This window comes from Neopelma chrysocephalum, unplaced genomic scaffold, assembly GCF_003984885.1.
Source record: "Neopelma chrysocephalum unplaced genomic scaffold, ASM398488v2 Primary Assembly neopelma1_98, whole genome shotgun sequence".
NCBI classification, from domain to species: Eukaryota; Metazoa; Chordata; class Aves; order Passeriformes; family Pipridae; genus Neopelma; species Neopelma chrysocephalum.
In genome coordinates, this window is record NW_020897761.1 from 1,793,447 (window position 1) to 1,815,140 (window position 21,694).

Sequence of the window (21,694 nt, forward strand, 5' to 3'; positions counted from 1 at the left end):
GCGGCCCGCGCCGCCGCCCCAGGCCGCGCTCGGCCGGCGGTGCCGCCCCGCCGGGCCAGGGCGTCCGGCGAGGTGTGGCCGGGGCGGGCCCGGCCCGGGGAGCTGCCGGCTGTCACTTGGCTCGGCCGCTCCGCCCGGCGCCGGCGTCCCCGCGCCACCCGCCTCACCGTTAAGTCTCTTTTCTTTTTCTAGTTTTGATTTGTTTTCCGCTGCTTGTCGCTCCGGGGGGTGGCGGAGTCGGGGAGCGGGTCTGGGGGCTCCGATTCGCGGTTGTCTTTGCGCGTTGTGTGTGTGGGAACCGGCGACCCTGGGTGTTTCAGCGGAGGAACAGCAGCGGAGCCCGGCGGCCGCGCTGCCCTCGGAGCCGCCCCGAGCACCGGGACGGCGCTTTTAAAGTTTAAATGTGCGCTGTGCCGGTGCCTGGGCTGTACCAGGGCGTCCTGCCCCGGCACTGCGGCACCGCCCGCCCGCTGCCTGGGCTCTGACATCCCCGGGAGCATCTGCCCCGAGCGCTCCCGGTCGTCAGTGCCAGTCATTTTGACTGTTGGTGGCATAAAGGGTTTTTTACTAGTATGACTAGTGGCTTTTTTTTTGCCTTTTTTTTTTCTTCCCGTGGATGCAGTTTGCTGCGGTGCAATGCCTGCTGTTGGTGTAGTTTTTGTGGAAAGGTTCGGGTGGTCCGGCGTTGGAATGGGCTGCCCGGGGAAGTGGTGGAGTCGCCGTCCCTGGAGGCTTTTAAGAGGCGCCTGGATCTGGCGCCGGGCGATGTGTTTTCGTGGTTTCAGGGATACAGTGGCAGCGGTGGGTGGATGGTTGGACTGGATGATCTTAAAGGTCTCTTCTACCCTTGAGGATTCTGTGATTCTATGATTTTCTGTCTCTGGATATGAGCTGTAGCCCAGCACCCAATCCTGGCACGTTGTGTGAGTTCGCATGTAGAGGTTTTTGTGTCAAATAGCTTCATTGTGTAGGTGAATGATCCAGTGTCTTGAAATTGAAAACTTAACTCTTGATTGGTGAGTTCTATTTTGTTGTTTTGTTTTGGGTTGTTTTTTTTGTCAACTTAAACTACTTCAACTGTTGTACTGCCTTGAAAACTCAAAACCGTGGTGACTAGAAATGTAGTATTTGTGGGACAAATGTGTGGAGCTGTAAATGATTAGCTGTTTTGCATGTAAGCTCCGAATGTTCTGTCAAACCGTCTGCACCGACAGGCAAAGTTTTGCCGTCTCTTTGCCGTAGTTCTGGTTGCTGCAAGAGTTTCATTAGGTAATGCTTCAGATAATTAAATGCAAGTGAGGGTGTGGCCACGTGAACGCTGTAAACTGTCGAAGGTTTCAGTTTCTGTGAGTGAGGCTACTTTAAACAAAGGTATCCTGCACCCACCAAACAGAGCAACTGAACTTACATAGTAATGGCACATTTCTACAACGGGCCGAGGTCCTGTGGAAATTGTGTGCATCCAAAGCAGGGTGAGCAGCAGGTCGAGGGAGGCGATTCTGCCCCTCTACTCTGCTGTGGTGAGACCCCACCTGAAATGCTCTATCTACCTCTGGTGCCCTCAGCATAAAAAGGACATGGAGCTGCTGGAGCAAATCCAGAGGCAGCCACAAAGTTGATAAGGGGACTGGAGCACCTCTGCTATGAAGACAGGCTGAGAAAGTTGGGGCTGTTCAGCCTGGAGAAGAGAAGGTTGCGTGGAGATCTCACAGGGAAGCTGGAGAGGGAATCTTCATCAGGAACTGCAGCGATAGGACAAGGGGGAATGACTTTAAACTGAGAGTAGGTTTGGAATGGATATTAGAAAGAAATTCCTCCCTGTGAGGGTGGTGAGGCCCTGGCACAGGTTGCCCAGAGAAGCTGTGGCTGCCCCATCCCTGGAAGTGTTCAAGTCCAGGTTGGACAGGGCTTGGAGCAACCTGGTCTAGTGGGAGGTGTCCCTGCCCATGGCAGCAGGTTGGAACTAGATGATCTTTAAGATCCCTTCCAGCCCAAACCATTCTGTGATTCTGTGTTGCTGGATGGTGTAGATCATCTTGCAGGCTGCCTAGGCTGGGTGTGGTGGTAACTGAAACAACATGATTTTAAAACTATAAAGCACCTTGTTTGCATGGATTTATTTTACTAAGCTTTGGTGCAGAGCTCAAGTTTGACACGATGACACTGGGAAGACTTGACAGATACAACAGTCCCGATGTGGATGGTGACTTTCATGGCTGGAAATAACTTTATCGGCAGTTTGTGCCACCATAGTAAAAGCATCCCTTAAATAGATAAGCATCTAATCTTGGTGCTGCTACATCTGTACTTCAGGTTTTTTTGACAGGGTGTAATGAGCTTTTTGTACCTCCTTACACCCCTCTACCAGAGATACAGCTGCTTTCTGCTAAGAAAGTTTCATTGTATCTAACAGTCCAGTGGATAAAGTCATTAATGTTATTAGTCTCATTGACTTGAGAGTGCCCAGATGAGGCTGCAGTCCTGTTAATGTCTCTACAGTTATGCCTGTGTTTGGAATCAGAAGTTAGTGCTCACAGCACTGCATCTGTTCCACATTACCGTGTCTGTGGCAGGTTGGTGAAGCTGCACAGCATAAGATGAGTGAGAGTGATGAGCTGCTGCTGCTGCTTCTCTTACCCCACTCTGGCAGCAATCTGATTCAGTTTGATCAACTGGTAGAAAACTAACCCCACAAAAGAAAAATGATTGATTTTCTGCTGGGTTGGTAAGTTGAACTGGCTTGTGATGCAGTAAGGTGAGCACTGAGGAGTGACATGATTGCTAGGGAAGGTGGGGAGGAATATGTGCATTCTTTCATCACTGTCGAGCTGCTAAATCTTCTCAACTCCATCTCAGAAATTTAAATCAGAGAGTGAGTTCTTTATCAGTACAGCAGGGCTGTTTGAACTGTGCTACTGATGTACTTTAACATAATTCATCCTATTCAAATCAATATAAGCTGTTAATATGAGATCAGGTATAGTGACATAATAATGATTACAGAAGGACTTTGGTAGTTGAGTGCAGAGGGAAAACTTCCCCGGTGGAGTTAATATATTAGGCATGTGGCTGGATCAGAAAATGAGTGTAAAATTTGTCCATAGATGTAAGTACTTGGAAGACAGATGTGTATCCTTGTGCTAATGATATAATAGGCTTTAATGGAATGCTCTATTGAGAATAAAATTACTTGTATACATAAGTCTGAAACCTTTGTCAGTATACTAGAGAAAGAATAGAGCAAATAAATGAACTAATCAGTTATAGCAGGTCAGTTGAAACTTTGTGAATGCTAACAGAAATTCTGGCTGTGTTTTGGCTTCTTAAGGATACTCCTCACTGACAGCAGAATTTTACACCAAGTCAGACCCATAGCAATGCACCAGGTGGAATTGTTGTACTGAAACAGAAAAGCTTTTAATGGGATGGAATTATTTAGCTAGATCAAGAAATGTCTTCCCAGAAGGGTCCTGGTATCTGTCTTTGTCATACCAGGTCAGAGACAGAGCTGGTGGTCACTGTTCAGCTTGTCATGGGATTTTTGTGAGAGTTTTTTGACATCACATGTTGTTACTGAGACACTTTTTAGATGCTACATCTGAATGCAATTCAGAGCAAAGGCATTAAACGTGAGAAAGTGAAGTTTGAAACATTTTTCCCAAAGTTTTCATGCACATTATTCTGCTTTGAGAGAAAATAACAATCAGCTTGCAGTTGACACAGCTGCAGATGAAGGTGCTGCTCTGTTTGTATGTCCTTGGTAGTGTTGAGAGGTTGAAAGCTGTTGTCTTGGACTCTCAAAATTGGCAGGTCTGGTTCTTGTACTTGGCTGAGAGGATTGCCTGTAAGTTCTGAGAAGAATCCCTCACAGTGGAGTGTTCCTTGTGAGATGAGACGGGACTTGGGGAAGAATTTGAGCATGTTTGGCTGAATGGATTTATTATGGGCTGCAAGAATTGAAATCTTCTAATGTGCAGTTTCTGGTAGCTGGAGGTGGAACGAGTTAATTCTTGTTTTGAAGGGCAAGGAGACAAATACAGGAGTACTTTATTTGTTCTAGAAATTAGGGTATCTTCTTTTCTGTCATAAATGCAAAGATCATTGAAGTCAAAGAAAATACAGAACTTGTGAATGGATAGGCAAACCCTTGTGTGCATCTCCTTAATAAATGGATGCATTCTCTATGCCTTTGTACTCTGATTTCTTCACGAACAATGAATCAAGTTACACGAGCTGTCACAACATTCATTTCAATAGATTTCCTCAGAGTACCTCCTGGCACGTGGTGCAGCAGAGGAAGACATTCAGTGCATTTTACTTTCAGTAAAACCACTAATCCCTTTTTAGGGCCAGTATTTTTTTTCTTTTTTAATTGCTTTTACATCACTTGTGATGAAGCAGAGGCACTTTTGCAGGTTACTATGCCTTTTCATAGCAGAAGGATGTTGTATATGTCCATACTCGTACAGTTGAGGACAATCAGATTCAGAAATGTTTCTTTTATAGAAAAACCTTCACTATAGATTGGATGCAAATTTAGTAGCTGACTGATGCCAGTGATTTAATGTTAGAACTCATGAAACATATTCGTATTTTTCTACTACATTTTGTGACATTTGATGGATATATGACTGCTCATGTCATTTATCCTCCTGGTTCACAGCTAGAGGTAGTGACACATGCTTGGAGATTCTTTACTGCTTTTCTGTCTGCAAGTGTGTGGTGTATCTTGATTGCTCTTTTTTTTTCTTTTTTTTTGCTACCTTAATATCCCTAAAAGCTTTTTTATGTTTTCTAGCTGAAGACAGATCACATTTTATTGGTACATTTCTTTTACTGTTGAAGCTTTTTTGGTTTTAATTATCATTTTACAAAGTCGTAACGATTGGAATGTGAGTTCTTCTGGGGTATTTACTGCTTGTGTCACAAGACAAAATACTGAATATTATCTAAAATTTTACTCAGAGCAGCAAATGTTCACGAGTTCCTTGGGCATTGCTGGTGTTTGTTACTTCCAGCTTTTTGTTGCATCAGCTTTGCGTAATTGTGTCCATTGTCATTACATACACCCTGGCTCTTGGGTGCGGTGCAACCGGGACTGGTAAAATATTTCTAAGACAAATAGTATTAGCAGAGAGATTAAATACCAGGAAAACTCCTGAATAGCTTGAATCCTCTGACTTTTTAGCTTAGCATCACTTAAAAATAATGAGACGAAAAATCTCCAGTTTTGTAGCAGAAATAATTTTGAAGCAGCAAAGTGAAGATTACAGGCTTGAGATAATGTGGTGGGGAGGTGTTCAGGTGAAGTTTGTTTCCATGAAACATCGTGCAGTTGGGAGTTGTCCTTGAATTTTGAATATTCACTTCCTTTCAGAACCTTTCTCCCTGAAATACGTTTTATTTGAAGGCTTATTATATAAATGAGCATTGGAAGAAGGTGGGGGGAGGACCCGCCTCATTCTGCAGAGTCAGCTCTAGATTCTGGAGATGTGGAGCTTTTTGGACAAACACGTCATGCATTTGTTTGTTGTGCTGGAACTTGTCCTCAGTCCTGGGGAAGGTCAGTACATCTCATAGTGTTGAAAGACAAAGTTTTCTCAGAATATACTCAGGCCAAAAAAAAAAAAAGCATGTTGTTTCAGAAAATGTTTTAAAAGCCCATAAACATAACCAAACAAGTCTTAGAACAGTGTATTATGGATATTTTTAGCTCTCTTTTAAATGGGATAATGCAATATGGTTAAGAGCTTGGATTTCAGAAAAATGAGTAGGTAAAGGTATTTTTATTCCAGACTCAAGCATATCATAATAAATTGTATTGTGTGGTATTTGAAAACACATGGAAAGTGTTTCTGGCATCTTTATAATTTCCATCACTTTCAGTGGGCTGGCTCAGAAAAACAGTTTGCTTGGCTGGGTGTGGTGGTGCCTGTCCACCTGTGTGTGTCTCTTACTGCCAGCAGTGCAGAACTGTAGATACTCAGACAGGAGGGGCTTTAGGTCTTTAGCATTCAGAACTCAGCTTTCAGTTAACTGTACACAGAAACTTAAAGTATTTTTGTAAACAGGGAAAAACATCTCTAAAACTGATTATTTGTCTCTGTGCCATTTCCTCCACAGACAAGTTGTCTGTGCTGTGTGGGGTGTGGGTGCAGTGGGACAGGCTGGAGCAGGGTGTGGAGGCTCCCGTGGTGCCCTTGAGCTCCAGTGGTGTCTCCACTGGTAAGAAGAAGGTGACAGGAATGGCTCGTTTTCCCCGGTCCCACCACTCTCCTCAAGGAAAAGGCAGCAGGTTTAAGTATTTGCTCTTGGGGAACAGCAACCAGTGCTGATCTGACTGTTCCCCCATGTTTCCATGCCTCCTCGTTCTGCTTGCATGGAGCTTGTTGCTATGGTATGACAGAGCTAAAACCAATAAAGCAAAAAGAACAGGAAAACTTCTTTTAGTCTGCACCAGACTCCCAGTCTGCTTTGCTTTACCACATAATCCCACTGACTTTCTGCCTGAATAAGGCAAGAGAGACCCAGGCATGAAGAAAGGAATGGGTGGATTCTTGTATTGGCACTGCTGCCTTATTGTAGCTTAAACTGTGTGAAACATTGTCCTCGTGCACTGCACGCCCAGTCTGTAGCAAAACCTGCCACTGTGTGGATAAAACATTTAAGAATATCCCACGGAAGCCAATGTTAATAATTTGTTTCATTCCATACCCTTAGCAAAGCTTCATCTTTTCTTTTGTGGTATCCCTTTTGTTTGGTATCACTTGTGTTTTTATAAGAAACAAAGTCTTGAGGAATACTGTTCCCTTTGCATACTGGGGGTTTTTAGCATAACCGCTAAATGTTAGTGAAAATAACAGTGGGTGATCCCTTTCTCACATTCTCTGCCTTCTCTGAATCTGTACAATTCAGTTTCCTCTCCTGTTTCCTTGTTCCAATGTCATGACTTCTGAGTTTCCTCTTTCCTTTTCTTACCAAGTCTGTGCTACTACGAAAAAAATCATACTGAGGATACATGAAAAAACTTCACAATTGGACCAATCACCAGTTTCTTTTCTTCCCTTTTGCTGCTCTCTATGCCAGTTCATCAAAAGTTAATTGCCTTTTTCTCTCCTTCCTGTCTTTCTCATTTTCTTCCTTGTTACATTCTGCTTCTCTCACCATTTTTCTTTCTCTTTTTCCCAGCCTTGTTTTTAATCTCTTCACATTTTTGTGTATCTTTGCTAAGCATGTTCTACTTGCATATCTCCCATTCCTTTTAAAATGTTGTTCTCTTAACTGTGTTGACTTGTTATTTTGTTATCTGTTGTACCTTTCAATGACATCCTTGGTATATTTAGTTTTAAATGTAGTGCTGGTTTCTCATCTTCCTTTTTTATCTGGCACTGGTTTTCTCTTTGTTTCCATTCCCTCCTTTCTCGTGCTTTCTGATGCATTTTCTGATCTGTCAGTTCTCCTCAGTGTCTTCTTGTAGGAACAGTGTTTGTAGAAGAGAGTGGTTGTCATGTCCTGTGTCCATCCTTCCCCACTTTTTCTCCCAGGAGCTGGGAGTACATCCTTTCCTTGCTTGTTTCTCTCAGGTCCTCATCTGCAGCAATTCTGCTGTACCTTCTCTTGTGTACTTTAATTTTTGTCTTGGACACGTGAGTAAAGAATGAGATGGGCCCTTGGTGTGGGATTGAAATGTCAGAACACAATGGTGTTTGTATCTTAATCACTCACCCAGGGAGAGGCTTGGCAAACCAGCCTTGAATGGACCCGTGTGGCATGTCTGTCTCCCAGTGAACAATCCAATAACCAGGAGATCACTTCTGTTGATTCTACAGTCTTCCACCTTTTTTCAGCAAACTTAAGATCCTCATAAGCTTATCCAACCTGCAGATAACCTTTTGCCATCACTGCTGTCTCCTCAGAAGTCCTTTGACGTTTTGTCTGTTGAGCTCAATCTCTTCGTTTAAGCTCTGCATTAAATAGAGATGGATCGTTTAGTTTAGCAAAAATCTTTTTGAAACAATCCTTTCAGAATGTAGTTTTTACGTATTTCATCTTATTTGTGAGACTTTGAGACAACTTTTGTATTGATGTAAAACATGTTTTAAAAATAATTTAAACTTCCATAGCATAATTTTTAAGTTGAATATTGATCAGAGAATAATACTAATTTCAGTGTATTTTGTTGTTTAACTGGTCCACTACCCTGCATGCAAGTGCTGTAAACAGACATGGCAACTGTTCCTTCTCTCTCTGTTTTCTCCACCACCTCTTTTTCTGTACTCTTTATAGCATTAAACAGTCTTCTCTGTTTGTTTTAATTTCTTGCAGTATATTGAATTATATAAGTACTTGGGGTTTTTGTTGGTTGGGGGGGTTGTATAATGCTGCTTATTCTTGTGAGCTGTAGCAATAGAAAGAAGCTATTTTATTAATATGTAGGAATTTAGAGGTTGATGAGAATCAACATCATTTTTTTGTAGGCCTTGAAAAGCTGATAAATTTCTCCCTGTCTTTCAAAGGAGAGGGAGAAAGACACCTAAACCCCAAACTCTTAGAGTTCCTGGGATTACACCATGACAGAAAACACGGCAGTGTTGCCTTCCTGAAACTGTAGACAGCTCCAGAATGCTCGGTTCTTACGTGTCGTTTTTTACAATCAGCAGCAACCTGATTTAAGCAAAACTGCTCAGTGGGTCTCAGCTGAGTTGGATGGTACACTTGGAGCTGGCACTGTGGGTATTTCTTAGGCTAAATACAGCAGGATGCTTTGGGATTTCTTCCTGGTTTATACAGAATGGAAAAGAGGTTGAGTGGCCTTTTATAGAGGGGCCTTGCAGAGTTTTGAAGGAGTTGAGATAGTTATTGCCCACTAGTGATCATCAGCACACATCTGTGAGAATAACTCACTGTTTGATCACTATATGTAGTGTTCTCTGTATGAGATGTTCTCTAAAATGTGTTCACTCTGTGTCTAAATGTGTTCTGTTCAGCTCAGGTGAAGGACTGACAGTCTTTAGTGTCAGGATGAAACGAGCAATTTCAAACTTTTTAATCTGGTACTTTCCATATAAAGTTAGGGAATACATAGAGTATGTTACAATTCTACATTCACAGGACATCCTAAAATAAGCCATATGAATTTGTGTGTGTATAATAACTTTAGTCCCCAACTAAGTTTTCCTATCTGTTCTAGTAATCCTAATGACAAGAATAAATCCCAAGCAATTGGGATGGATACTTTAACCCTTAAGAAATTTTTGCTTGTCCAAACGTTCTCCTATGCTAAATTGACATATTGGGTAGGTTTTGTTGTATTTGCGTTTGAGCAAGAAAGTGATACTGGTCTGATAGAATATTTTCAGCAGCTCCCAAAATCAGTTCTTTATGGAAAATTCCCTCACTTGTGTTAATATTTGTTTTCTACATTTCTAGCCCAACAGCTCTTTGCTGCAGTGATGGAGAGGTTCGATTGGATGATTTCCCGGGCAGGGCAGCGTTATGATTTACAGCATGATGTTCTGCATGAATGAGCTCTGCAGCACCTGTCCTAGAAGCAGAACTTTCTAACTCCACTTGGCTCACGGCCCAAAACTATTGGATACTTAAAAAAACAAAACACCTACCCCTTCTTTCTAGAATTTTTGTTATTGTGGGCTTCACTAATGTGTGTGTACATGTGTGTCTGTACCTACATAAATAATCTTGCATACCTCTCCCTCGCTCTTTCAAACATTTATTTGGATTCTTTAAAGAAAGTCACAACTAAAGGCTTTTTAAAGACCTATGTTCTTCTTATTGATAGTTTTTCTTGGGGCATAAGAACTGTTTTGTGGGATAACTTACTGCCCTAAATATATGACTGACTGACTGAATGTGAGGGCCAAACTTCACTGTTGGTCTCTGTGAGTATTCTTAAAACTATATATGATAAAAATCCTTGTCACAAAATGTCCAGGCAATGATCTGTTCCAGTAAGTAGCACACAGTGTTAATTTTGTGAGATGTTTGGTCTCCTTTTTCCAGAAGAATGATCTTTATATTTGAATGCCCTTTTGTGTGGCACACTGTGTAGAGAGGTGAGAGCAAAAGAAGTTTTCAGAAATTAAAAAAGTAAGAAGAAATACATCTGGGAGTGCACGAGAGAAGAGAGAGGAAAATGTGGCTTTATGACTCTTGTCAGAGGTCTAGAACTTCCTGTTGGAATTCTGTGATTGCCTGATTTTTTATTTCCATACCAGAAGTGTTGTCAGTGTGTTATGAGGACAGCTCAGTAAGCACATATTGGGATTTCTTTTGTTTTGTTTTTTCTTTTTTTCAATTATAAAAACCCTCTGGTGATAGTGGCTGGGAGGGAGTTCACACTTTTTAGATTCACTGGGAGTCTTGCCTTTGAAGTTCACAGGAGCACAACAGCAGCTCCAGTCCTGTCTTTTTTCCTGGCTCTAGTGTCCTGCCAGACAATTCTGCTCTGCCTGTCCCCTTAACAGAGACAGGTGACACATTCATCTGTCACTGGTGGAGTTGGGTATTTTCACCAGACATTTACGAGTTTGAGCCATGTAATGATGCCTCTGTGAGCCCTGTGTGTGCAGAGTTCCAGTGTGGACATCTGCAGACTTTCTGGGATACTTCTTACTGTGATCTAAATTGCCTTGACCTCTGGGTCTCCTTTTATCACGTTCACGGTTCTTTGTAACAAATAAGAACAAATCCAAACCCTTCTTTATCCGTGGAATTACGTGGTTTCTGCAGAACTGCAAGAAGCTTTAACCACAGTTGTGATTTGGTACTGATTGTCTGACCTTGTTCATGTTGTGAGCTTGAAATCATCCAATGAGGTGGACATTTATCATAGTGATCAAGGTTATATTCTCTTCAGCCAAAGACAGATTTGTTCTTACTTTATACCTCTTTGGTTCTTACCTGACTTCTTTTTTTTTGTAGATAAATTGGCACAATGTGGAGCAACACATCAAATGAGGTGCCTCTACAAAATCTGAGGCATAACCAAAGCAAGGATTCTACCAGAGGTATGGGTTTTCTCTGTTCTATTGCCTTGTTTTGGGAGATGTTTTGTCATGAGTTGTTTGAACCGTGGGGAGTTGTTGCAGGAAGCTTTCTCCTGCCTCACTTTGGAAGCTGAGCCCATGTGTTACACAGTTCCCTTTTCGCAGATGACAGTTTTGTACTCTGATCTGTGGAGTATTTGCTGATCTGCATTAGCAATTGCCAGCCTGGAATATGGTTGCCAAGATGGCACAGAGACAGGGTTTTTTTGAGTGCTGTGGAGGAGGAGCAGTGCAGGAACAGAAACTGGAACTGTTGGCTCCTGAAAGGAGTGAGGAAGAGCCTGTGTCACAGTTGCTCCCAACTCTCGCTCAGTTCCAAGGTGGTGAAGACACTTGAATCGCATCAGTACATCACCACTAAGATGACTTTTACAGCAATTTTGTCTCCCTGAACTGGAGAAATCCAGTTAGCTTTTTGCTATCATGATTACTCTCTAATTTAGGAAAGGAGGGGCCAAAAAAACCCTACAGTACATCCCTGAAAGGAAGAAAGGTCTGGTCTGTGGAGCAGCTGAGCCGCGTGTTATGTCTGTGGTTTGGGATCAGTCATATGACCTCCAGTGTGACAAAACTGGACTCCAGAAGTGATTTTGAAAGTAGAGAAAGATTATTATTTTATCTGTAAGAGGACATTATTGCTGATTATTTCCAGTCATATAATCAGTTTCTTTTAAAGTTACCTACCTTGTGAAAATGAAGTGTTCTGTGGACACGAAGCACCGTCTCTTGAAGTCAAAGAAAGTTGGTTTTGCACTACTTCCCTAACCTGCTTCCTTCCTGTTATTGCATCTTACCTGAAATGCAATTGGCAGCTTTTTTACTATATGGAAAAGATTATTTTTCTGACACTCCAGTACTGCTACTCTCCATGGTTCTGACATAGGGATGTTGTGTTTTATAAGCAATTAGATTATCTAAGAAAACCATTATAAATCAAAAGAAGAGGGGAGCTAAGGAAGTAAATATTTATAGAGGAAAACACTACTGCATCCTTCTGAGCTGGATTGCTCATAGAGCACGTGCTGTCTGTTTAGATTAAAAGGCTGACGTTGATTAGTGCCTCCTGCTTGTTCACAAACATTGTTTCTGTTTTGTTTGTAGGGTGTGCAGCTCAAAAAGTTTGCTATTCAAAATTCTTCTGTTCAAAGCTTGGTTTTTGAGTAGAGCCTGTCAGTGACCATGTATTCATGCTTAGTTTACTGAAGAGGAAAATGGAAGGGGAAAAAAAGGTAGCTAAACTATAGTGTAATGGAAACATGTAAGATATTTATGTACGGGTAGATAACTAGCTTTATTTTATCTTCTAAACATCTAAGTATCTTCTGTTACATGTTCTGGATTTGATTTCAAGTGTGCATCAAGTTATGCATTCAGCCTAACTTAGTGAACTCATTAAATATTACATTAAATACTTTATTGCTCTGTTAAGTTGAGCCTTGACTGATAACAGCCTTTCACAGAAGATATTTACAGGCTGGAACTGGGTCACAAAAAGAACTTGATTAGGGAACCCATGGAAATTGTTTTGAAGAAACATTTTATTTCCTTGTTTCCCATGTACTAATGAGAAATTACTTTCTTTGTTTCTGCCCTGTAAGATCAAACTGCAGCATGGGCTTCTTTTTCTCAGACTAAGGCTGCTGTAAGTACTGATTTTTTTTCCTTTGTTTTTTATTTTCCAATCAGTTAATGGCTACAAAAGCTTTACCAAAGTATTATTTTGCTCAGTGATTTTCTCTTAAACAAGTTGAAAATGGGAGAAGCACTTGGAGTACATGAATGTTGAACATCTTGGGAAAAGTTTTCTGCACACAGTAGAAGAAATTTTTGCCACAGCAAGCTTGGTCTCGAGTATCGTAGTACATGCTAAACCTGGAGTGTAATATTACCTTTTGATTTAAGAAAGTGGTGACTTCTCATGTTTCTGAGAACTTGAAAAAATAGCTCTCCCCTCTCTGACTCAAACCAGTCAGAAACTGGGACACCACTGGTGTATTTAATGATTTTCTATCTTTGAGCATTGCAATTGCTGTCTTTCTGTTGGAATTTAACTTAAGTGCTTAAGAGATCATAGTAGTTTCTAAAACCTGGCTTCAGTTGAGCGAAACAGTTTGATTTTTCAGGGAATTCAGCTCTTTCCCATAGCCTTGTCCCTCACTTTTCTCAACAGCTGAGCATCAGTGTGGGGTTTTACATGTGGAATCTTGTATCATGCTCCATTTTGAAGGGAGTATTAGAGAATTTTTTCCAAGTGGAATTAATATTTTATTCAGGGCAAGCATTAAGTCTCTGAATGGCGTGTTATTATTAATTTTTTCACAACAGCCTACTTATGGGAACAAAACTATGCATAAAACCTAATTTAGATAATCTTATTAAACAAAACATAATAGTAATTTCTGACCATAATACAATACAGTTTTGCAACATCAGCCTCGTGAAGTTGCTTTTGCCTGCAGTTTTATTCTTCATGAAGAAGGAAAAATGTGTTGTGTTGGGGTGGGGGGGTGGGAGAAAAATGTAGCTTAAAAATGGAAAACAATATTCTTATTTGCATTATCTTCAAACTTTAGCTACGTCATATAGAGAACAAATTGGAAATAGCCCCCACCGGGACAGCTGTGTTCGATTCAGTCATGGATGCCAAGAAGCCTTCTGCCAGTGGCAGCAGGAAAGCCAGCAGGAAGGGTATGTATTATTGAGGACACAAGGTGTAAGGCACCGTAGAGCCACTGCATTCTGGGAAATCTGATTTCTCCTCCCTGCCCCCAAGTTGCCTCCTGCCAGTGATCTTTATTCATGACACACTAATTGAGAAACTAGTATTTCCTTCCCCTGGGTTAGGAAGGAGAGTGTTCTACCCCAGCCACTTGGTTGGAGGGGGTGGCAGGACTTTCCCCACACTGTGAATGAGCAGTGCTTATCCCATTCTGAGAACAAGTTTGCTAAATCTGATGCTTCCTTTATTTCATTTAAGGCCAGCCTTTGCTTTGAAGAAATAAGCCCTTCTTTTATATACTAAGAGTATTCTGGTGGTGTGCCACTGGAGAACAGACAGATCGACCTCTAGTGGCAACACAGTCAACTTTACAGATTTAATTACAGTGAATCTTTAAGCATTATCTCTCTTTAAATATGATCATTATTTCAAGCACTTACTGCCTTGCTCCTAATTTTTGAAATCAGCTTGTTGAAAAAGAGAGGGAGTACTTTCAGTGCTGCTCAAACCCAAGAAAAACTGTGTTAATTGTTCAGCTTTCTCTTTCTGGAGAGGTGGGTCCATAAAGGATTCTTTGGTTTCTGCTTCAGCTTCCCGGTCTTCCAGCCAAAATAAATCAAGCAAGGAGAAGTCCTCGCGCAGCCCCCTTCGAGCGACCACTCTGGAAAGCAACGTGAAAAAATGCAGCCGTGTGGAATTCCGGGAACCGTTGGCTTCGTACAGGTTAGTGCTGGGACAGCTGACTCTTAAAGGAAAACAGGCTGAGATTAGATTTAATCTAACAGTGGTGCTTTTAACAACTCCTCAAAAGTTGGTTTGCTTCCTCCCATCACCCAGCCACCCAAGCAGCATGTGGGGCTGGACTTTTTAGTAAATATTACAAATGTGTTTTTTGTTCAGTAAATACGAGTTTAATGTCAAATGTGTTGAAATGGGGCCAGATCATCAAGTTAGTATGGCTGTGGCCTTTGTGACCTGATGGGTTTGATAGGTGTTTAATTTCAGTAATAAAGACCAAAAAGAGTATTTCCTCGTGCTTTTCCAACTCTGTTTCATTAATTCTTCAGCACATGTTCCCAAATGTGTTGCCACAAGACAGTGTAGAGCAAGAAAATCTAGTACTAAAGATGCATTACACTTTTGTGTGTGTGAGCAACCCAAATAAGAACAGTTTCTCATAGACAAAACATCACACAGAACAGGCCATATAACGTGATTTTTGTCCTAACGTCTAAATTTTGATCCTTTTTTCCCCTACTTATGTCAGCTGTGAGGTGGTTCTCCTTCCTTGTTGCACATGAGACTGATTTGGGTCAATTTTGTTAATTGAGCAGCTCATATATTAATTATGCTTCTCTTTTAAGTTCTACACCTTTTATTTAAAGCTTTTTTTAAAAAATTGAAGGGTGACATTACCACTTGCTGATTTTCTATTCTTCAACTTTATATATAGTCCTGTTCAGACAGAGAGTGCAGCAAATGAAATTTTGAACAGAAGTCTCTTTCAGTTTCATCAGACTTGCACTATTTAGTGTGAAGTGAGCAGACTTTAAAAGAACTTGCCTTTAAGTGGAGACAAGGTAGAGGAAGTCATTCATTTAGTTGATGAACGTGCTGATTGCTGGGTTGGAAGGTCCTGCAGTTGTGTTTCTGATGCTGACTTTTTTTTCCCTTCTGTTGCATCAGGGATATATATAGTTCTCTGTCTTATCACAGTTCTAGCCAACTTGAGGCCAAGCAACTGCTCTCTGGCTTGGACTTGAGCGAAGCAGAGGGGAAGGCTGAGCTCACAGGCCGCCTGACACACGACCTGGAGGAGCGGGATCGGCACAGCAGAGACTTTGAAAGCCCCTGTTCTTCTGCTGCAGACGAGACTGTCGTTAGGTATTTGAATGACCGGCCGACAATTGATGCCTTGCAGAATAATGAGGCCTTTCTTAGGGTTGCAGCATCTCCAAGGTTGGAAGAGGAAAAAACCAGTGGCTCCAGAGGAGATGAGAGTAGCACTAAAGCTTCTCAGAGTAACACGTCCCAGGACAGTGAACTGAAAGTGTCTTCCCCTTCTGCCGCGAGTATTTGTAGTGCTCACAGGCTGGAGATCCTGAAACAGCGGCAGCACGATGCCAAGCTGGAGAAGCTGAAGGAGCGGATCCGAAAGCAGTGGGAGAATTCTGAAGAGCCCAGTGGCAGAGGGCAGCCCTTGGGATGTGCTGAGCAACCTGTGGTGGTCAGTAACGTGGACAACACGGTGACTCCCAAAGTCAGGAAGGTGACAGCTGTGCCTGCTGCTCCATCATACAGAGGTACGGAGGTGCAGATCCCCTCCCTGTGGGTTTTACGGGGTGAGGAGTGGAGTTCAATTCACTGAGCAACATGTCAAAGCATGGACCTGTCTCACAGCTGTGTTTGGGCAATAGGGGGGTGGATAACATGGTTTGATCACAGATATGGACAAGAAAGAAAAGAAATTCTTGCCAATTTACGGAAGTGTCGATTCCTTTGAAATTCTTCCTGTCTCTTCTTACAATTACTATAAAAAGAAGCTCACTGTATTGGTGTTTTGGGTTTATTTCAATAACTTTTTTATGGTCTCAGAGCTTGGTAACATTGTTTTGATTGAAAAAGCCTTTCATATTGCTAATAATCTTTTCGTCAGCCAGTCTGCTGTTTTTCAGCTGTGAGCAAGTGGCAGACTGGTATATTGCTTCCTTCTAATTTAGCACTAGAAATTCAAGTAGTTCCTTTCTTACTTGGCAGATTTCCACTCCTTCCATCCCGAAAAAGCTGTATTTATGTTTTATGCAGTTACTTTAAACTCCTGAATTGTTCACTTTCAGGTTTCAATCCCGCTGAAACAAAGATTCGCACTCCAGATGGGAAGATCTGGCACGCGGACGAGTTTCGTATTAGTCGGGAGCTTTACAGAGATATCGCACGCCAGTTAAAAGGTGAGCCACAGACAGGGCTGATTGAGCCACACAGCCTTCTCTGAGAGGCACAGAAATATATTTTGTGCAACTCTACTAAAGTCACGGAAACAAAAAATGGAAGCAGTGGGTGTTAAATGTGTTGTAGTTCTCTCCACAGGAAGAGTAACTTACTGAACACTAAAACAACCCCATTCTCTCATTCAAATACTTTTAGTAGAAAACCAGTATTAGAAAGAATCAAATGATGGCTTTTCTTTGAAACAGGAAAAAAAAGTCACCATCCAAATGACTTTTGTTTAATTTTGTAACTTCTTTACACGTGTTTGCATGAATGAATGCAATTTCACGTTTAAAAGGACAAAACCCACTTTTGGTTTCTGTTTTAAAATGTACTACTCCAAGACACAATCTTTATGAATTTTTCACTCTGGAAAGCTGCAGTACCATTGGCAGCTCTTCTCTCTGGGTGAGCTGGAGTAGGATGCCCAAGTGTGCTTTTTTATTTGCTAGGCTGGTTACAGTGGAGTGCTGTAAGATTGAATTGCTTCTGACTGACTGAGTTGGGGGAGGAGAAAGAGATCAAGTGAATAAAAAGGAAGGGAATGGAAAATAAAATCCCCAGAGAACTTCTCCTTTTGCAGCTGAAGAGTTTACTTATTAAGAATAACCTTTCTCTGGTCAAAACATTTAAGACTGGAGGAAAATGCATTGAGATTTAAACCTATAGGTGTCCGTGTATATTGATAGTGTAGTGGCTGGTACTTGCACAGCATGATAAGTTACTGAGGACTTTTCCTGGAGTCACTCATAAAAAAAGTTCAGAAAGAAGAGATGCTCCTTTTCAGTAAAATTGTTTTGCAAATACTCTGTTCAGCATCAGTCTGTGAAATTAATGCCAAATTTCCACAGACTTTTAATCTACACTAGCATGTATTTTTTTAGTTTTGACAAGCATAATGTAAATGATTATGAGTTGTTTATAGAAATTCAGGTTTTTTTAAAAGCTTCATTGAAGGGGTCCAGTTAAAAAGGCATTTGGATCGTGTGTCTAGTGCCAGCAAAAGGAAGGATCTGTGTGTCTGTTGATCCACACTCCTGTCCTGGTCCCATGCATAGAACAGCTGTTGTGGAACGTGTCGCCTTTCTGACCTGAAAAGATTATCCTCAGTAGCTGATTTCTGGTAATCAAATGCTGGTGCTGCACATAGTATATACTGTAAATATATTTTTAGGTTGTTGGATTATCTATCCACGTGTTACTTCTGTATTAAAGTTACAGCATGTGGTGTTTTGAGTGTGTTACAGAACTGTTCTGTGCTCTGTAGTGCTAAAATAAGCTATAAGGTCTCTCATATCTACAGCAGCATTGTTCTTTACAGCAAAAAGATTTGATTTTTACATGTAAGCATAGACCATACAGCATGTCTTCATCTTTGTTCAGCAGTTAGGCTAAAGGATATTGTATGGACTCCAAGCTTCCAGTAATTTTGTCTTAAAGATGTTCAGGATTTGCCATGCTAAAACAAAATTGCTATAATGTGAACAGAGTGGGAAGCAGCCTGCAGTTTCTTGGTATCAGAAGGGAACTGTTTGTTGCTGGAAGAGGTGAGAAGACAAGGTGGACTTCAGCAAATGCAGTTATTGAGGCCTTTGGTACTCGGTGCATTGATTCTGTCCTCCCTGTGCTTGTTGCCAGCCTCAAAGATGGCTGGAAAATATGTAAGGAAACGATATTAAGGGTGAGAAAGACTCCTAAAATTCTATTCCCACATCTTTTAATATATCCTGTTGTTCTGTCTCTGATATTTCCTATGGACATCCATCAGAGAGTGGATTCAGCTAAAATGAGGGGCTGTAAAAGTTAGAATTGGCATCTAAATAAATCTTCAGAACTGTCCATAGAGAGGGTTGCATTCTGGTTGTTTCAGGTTGTCTGATCACATTCTTTAGGGAAGAGGAACAAGAAAACAGTGGTAATAGTGGCCACAGAGTTCCTTATATGCTGAATGTGCTGTTGTGTTAATGTGTAAGGAGTAGCCCATGTGTTTCAGGAGTGAAGGAGCTACATGTTCTTGTGGAACATTAGTGCTGTAAAATGTAATATCTGTAGCAGAAGAGAACCAACAATTGTTCATGTGAAACTGTCAGCGTTTCTTTTAAAATGGAAAATGAACTTTAAAAATCTTTTGTGGTGTTGCTGTGGCTTTGCTGTGTTCCAGTGTGTAGGTAAGCAGCCTTTGCTTGAAAATTCCTGTGCTGTGAGGGTTTTAAAGTGCTGGACTAGAAGTAATTGATCTAGGTATATAATTTGGGATAATCAGTGAATTCTACTGGGTTCCTCTGAGTTCTGGTTTTTCAAATGTTGAAGCAAGCTCGTTACTCTGTCTTCTTCCCTGTGGGATATCACTTGACAGCTTTTGTTTGTTTTTAGAGGATTCAACAGCGAAAGGAAAACCCGGTGAGAGAAATAGAGAGAAAAAAACCACCAAGCCAGTGCGGAAAGTGCAAAAACTGACACGGTTGACAAGTCCAGAGTCCAAACAAGGTGACTATTTCTACTGTAGAGGGAAGGCTGTCACATGTCCTTCAGATATAAATTTTGTCTCAAGAAAGAAAGATGAAAGCATGATGCTTTAAAAGTCTTCTCAGATGTGCAACAGTGCTGTTGCAGAGAGTTTGTGTACTGTGCTGCATTGGGGGTTTGTATGGTTTTGTTGGTGGTGGATGCGTGTACTTTTTTGTAGTTTATTTTAATTTTCTGCCTTTCCACTTACTGTGTGCACCTTGTGGAAACTGCTGAGGAGTGTGTGTTTCTTGAGGGGGAGCTATCCTTGGGTATCTGTCAGGCCAACGCAGACAAAAAGTAGCAATAGGTCTGTTCTGGATCCTGTTTCTGCTTTGCTTGTGTTGAAGCTGGTTAGAGCCTGACCTACAGCTCAGTCAGCAATGCTGGGAGATGATATTAAAGTCAGTGCCAGTGGGCCTTGCTGAGTTGCCCCCCTGTGAGGTGAGGAGGGGCTGCAGTGAAAGCTGTTCTCTTGTATGATTTCTCAGTGGACAAGCAGAGAACAGGATGTTCTCCTGGCTCTTCTCTGGCTGTTGTTCTTCCACGTCCCATTTCAAGTTGTTGCCGTCCTGCACCTTCAGTTCTGGCTTGACCCATTCCTGGCTTTCTCAGTTGGTGAAAGAATGTAAAAACACATTCCCTGACAAGTCTTCCAAATCTTGATGTTTATAAAGGAATGCTTATTTCTTTTACCAGCTAAGAACTCTTTTTTCCACTATTGTCTGACAATTCCACACTATTAAATAAAATTAAAGTATTTAGAGCAGATGATATGAGCAGGTTACTGTGGAGCAGTTCCTTATAGTAGAAAATAAAATAAACCACGTGTGAAATTCTGTCAGTCCTTCTTAGTTTTCCAGTAATGTTAATCTTTGATGTTGGTAGCAAAAGAATTAGGAAGACTTCCACATCTGCTTCATATTTGGTTATAATTTTCATACGAAGTAAGTAGTTATGGCTGCAATCACACACAGAGCAATTTCTTTAAATACATAACAGCTTAGGCAGCTCTTAAGGTTTTATATTTCTCCTTCTGTGCAATGACCCATGATTGGTAAACACTTTGAAGAAAAAAAACCTGCTTTAAAAATCATTACAAAGGGTTTTTTAGAGAGTAAACATGTGCTTCTGCATGCTGTAAATCCTGAAGCTGCTTGTGAATATTTTGAGCTAATGAATGCTAATACTTTTAAGTGATAAGCATGGATTTGCTCCTTCATATGCTGATCAATTCCTACTTAAGGAATTATACTCAGCTATCTTACATATTTGTGACAGTTCCAAGTGAGGGAGGAGCAAAGTGCACAGGACACCCCAAGAATAACACCATGTGCCTGAGAGCATTGTCCAAACGCTTCTTGAGCTCTGTCAGGTGTGTTGCTGTGACCACTGCCCTGGGGAGCCTGTTCCAGTGCCCAACCACCCACTGGGGGAAGAATATTTTCCTAACATCCAACCTAAATCTCCCCTGACACAGGGAATGTCCCCTGACATTGCCTTGGGTCCTGGTTGCGAGAGTGAAGAGATCTGTTCCCCAGCCCAGCTGTATATCCGGGGTTGCCCTGCCCCAGGTGAGGGACAGTTAACTTGCCAGTTAGCATCTGGCAGGTTGAAGCTCTCCATAAATACAAGGACTGTTGATTTAGACATGTCCCTGAGTTCCTTAAAGGATAATTTATGGGTGTTGTCTTCCTGGTCTGTAGTAGACTCCCACGCCAACATTCCTATATTTGTTTGTCCCTTAATCCTTACCCAGAGGCTCCCAACCAAGTCATTGCCAACTGCAAGCTCCAGCCCCTCCATTACATGCAAAGCCACCTGCTGGGGTAACGGATTAAACGTGTTGAAAATGGTGGCCTGGAATTCCTGGCAGATAAGAACCAGCTCTAAGTGGCACATCCGTGCTGGTCCATCCTCCTCCAGCCGTTGCCGTAAGGAACTGCTTGCCACAGCCAGGGCTATAAATAGCCCCAGCTCATGTTCTGCCCCGTTAGCGTGTTTTGGTTAAACAGCTGACAAAAATGGAAGATGACACTCAACGCTGGCTTTTTAAATGTACTCAGAAGCAACTGAGAACAGCGAGTTCTGCAGGAGAACCCCTGTGGTCGATACCTCTGTTTCAAAGAGGGCTTGTAGCGACATGTTTCAAGTGACAGCTTTATAAAATACTTGGATAATTTACAATGCAAGCAAGAAGTGCTGTTAGCAAAGGGATGAAGAGTGGGCTGCAGGCTTCTGGGTTAAAATAACAACAAGAGAAGAAAGGGGGTTGGGGACTGAGGACTGGGATTGCCAAAACAATTATTCAGCTGTCCTGGATTTCACTTGACATTGTTGGTATCATGTCTTCAAAGTGCTGGTGGGCCCAGTACAGTCCCTTTTTTGTTTGGCTGTGGTGATCTCATGCTGCAGT

At 41.7% G+C, this 21,694-nt stretch overlaps 1 protein-coding gene across 10 annotated transcripts in view; it reads left to right on the forward strand.

Annotated features, from left to right (window-relative positions):
* CEP350 (centrosomal protein 350) overlaps positions 1-21,694 on the forward strand; it is a 68,557-nt gene that overhangs the window by 531 nt on the left and 46,332 nt on the right. For 6 of the 10 annotated variants that reach the window (XM_027694827.1, XM_027694834.1, XM_027694831.1 and 3 more), the window contains exons 2-8: positions 10,942-11,027; positions 12,665-12,708; positions 13,640-13,754; positions 14,376-14,508; positions 15,472-16,088; positions 16,623-16,733; positions 19,147-19,260. In XM_027694827.1, the coding sequence (XP_027550628.1) occupies positions 10,955-11,027; positions 12,665-12,708; positions 13,640-13,754; positions 14,376-14,508; positions 15,472-16,088; positions 16,623-16,733; positions 19,147-19,260 (1,207 nt within the window). In that variant the 5' untranslated portion in view covers positions 10,942-10,954. Of the gene's footprint in view, positions 1-148; positions 169-10,941; positions 11,028-12,218; positions 12,296-12,664; positions 12,709-13,639; positions 13,755-14,375; positions 14,509-15,471; positions 16,089-16,622; positions 16,734-19,146; positions 19,261-21,694 lie in introns of those variants that run through there. The other 4 variants (XM_027694830.1, XM_027694837.1, XM_027694828.1 and 1 more) reach the window with 3 other exon arrangements.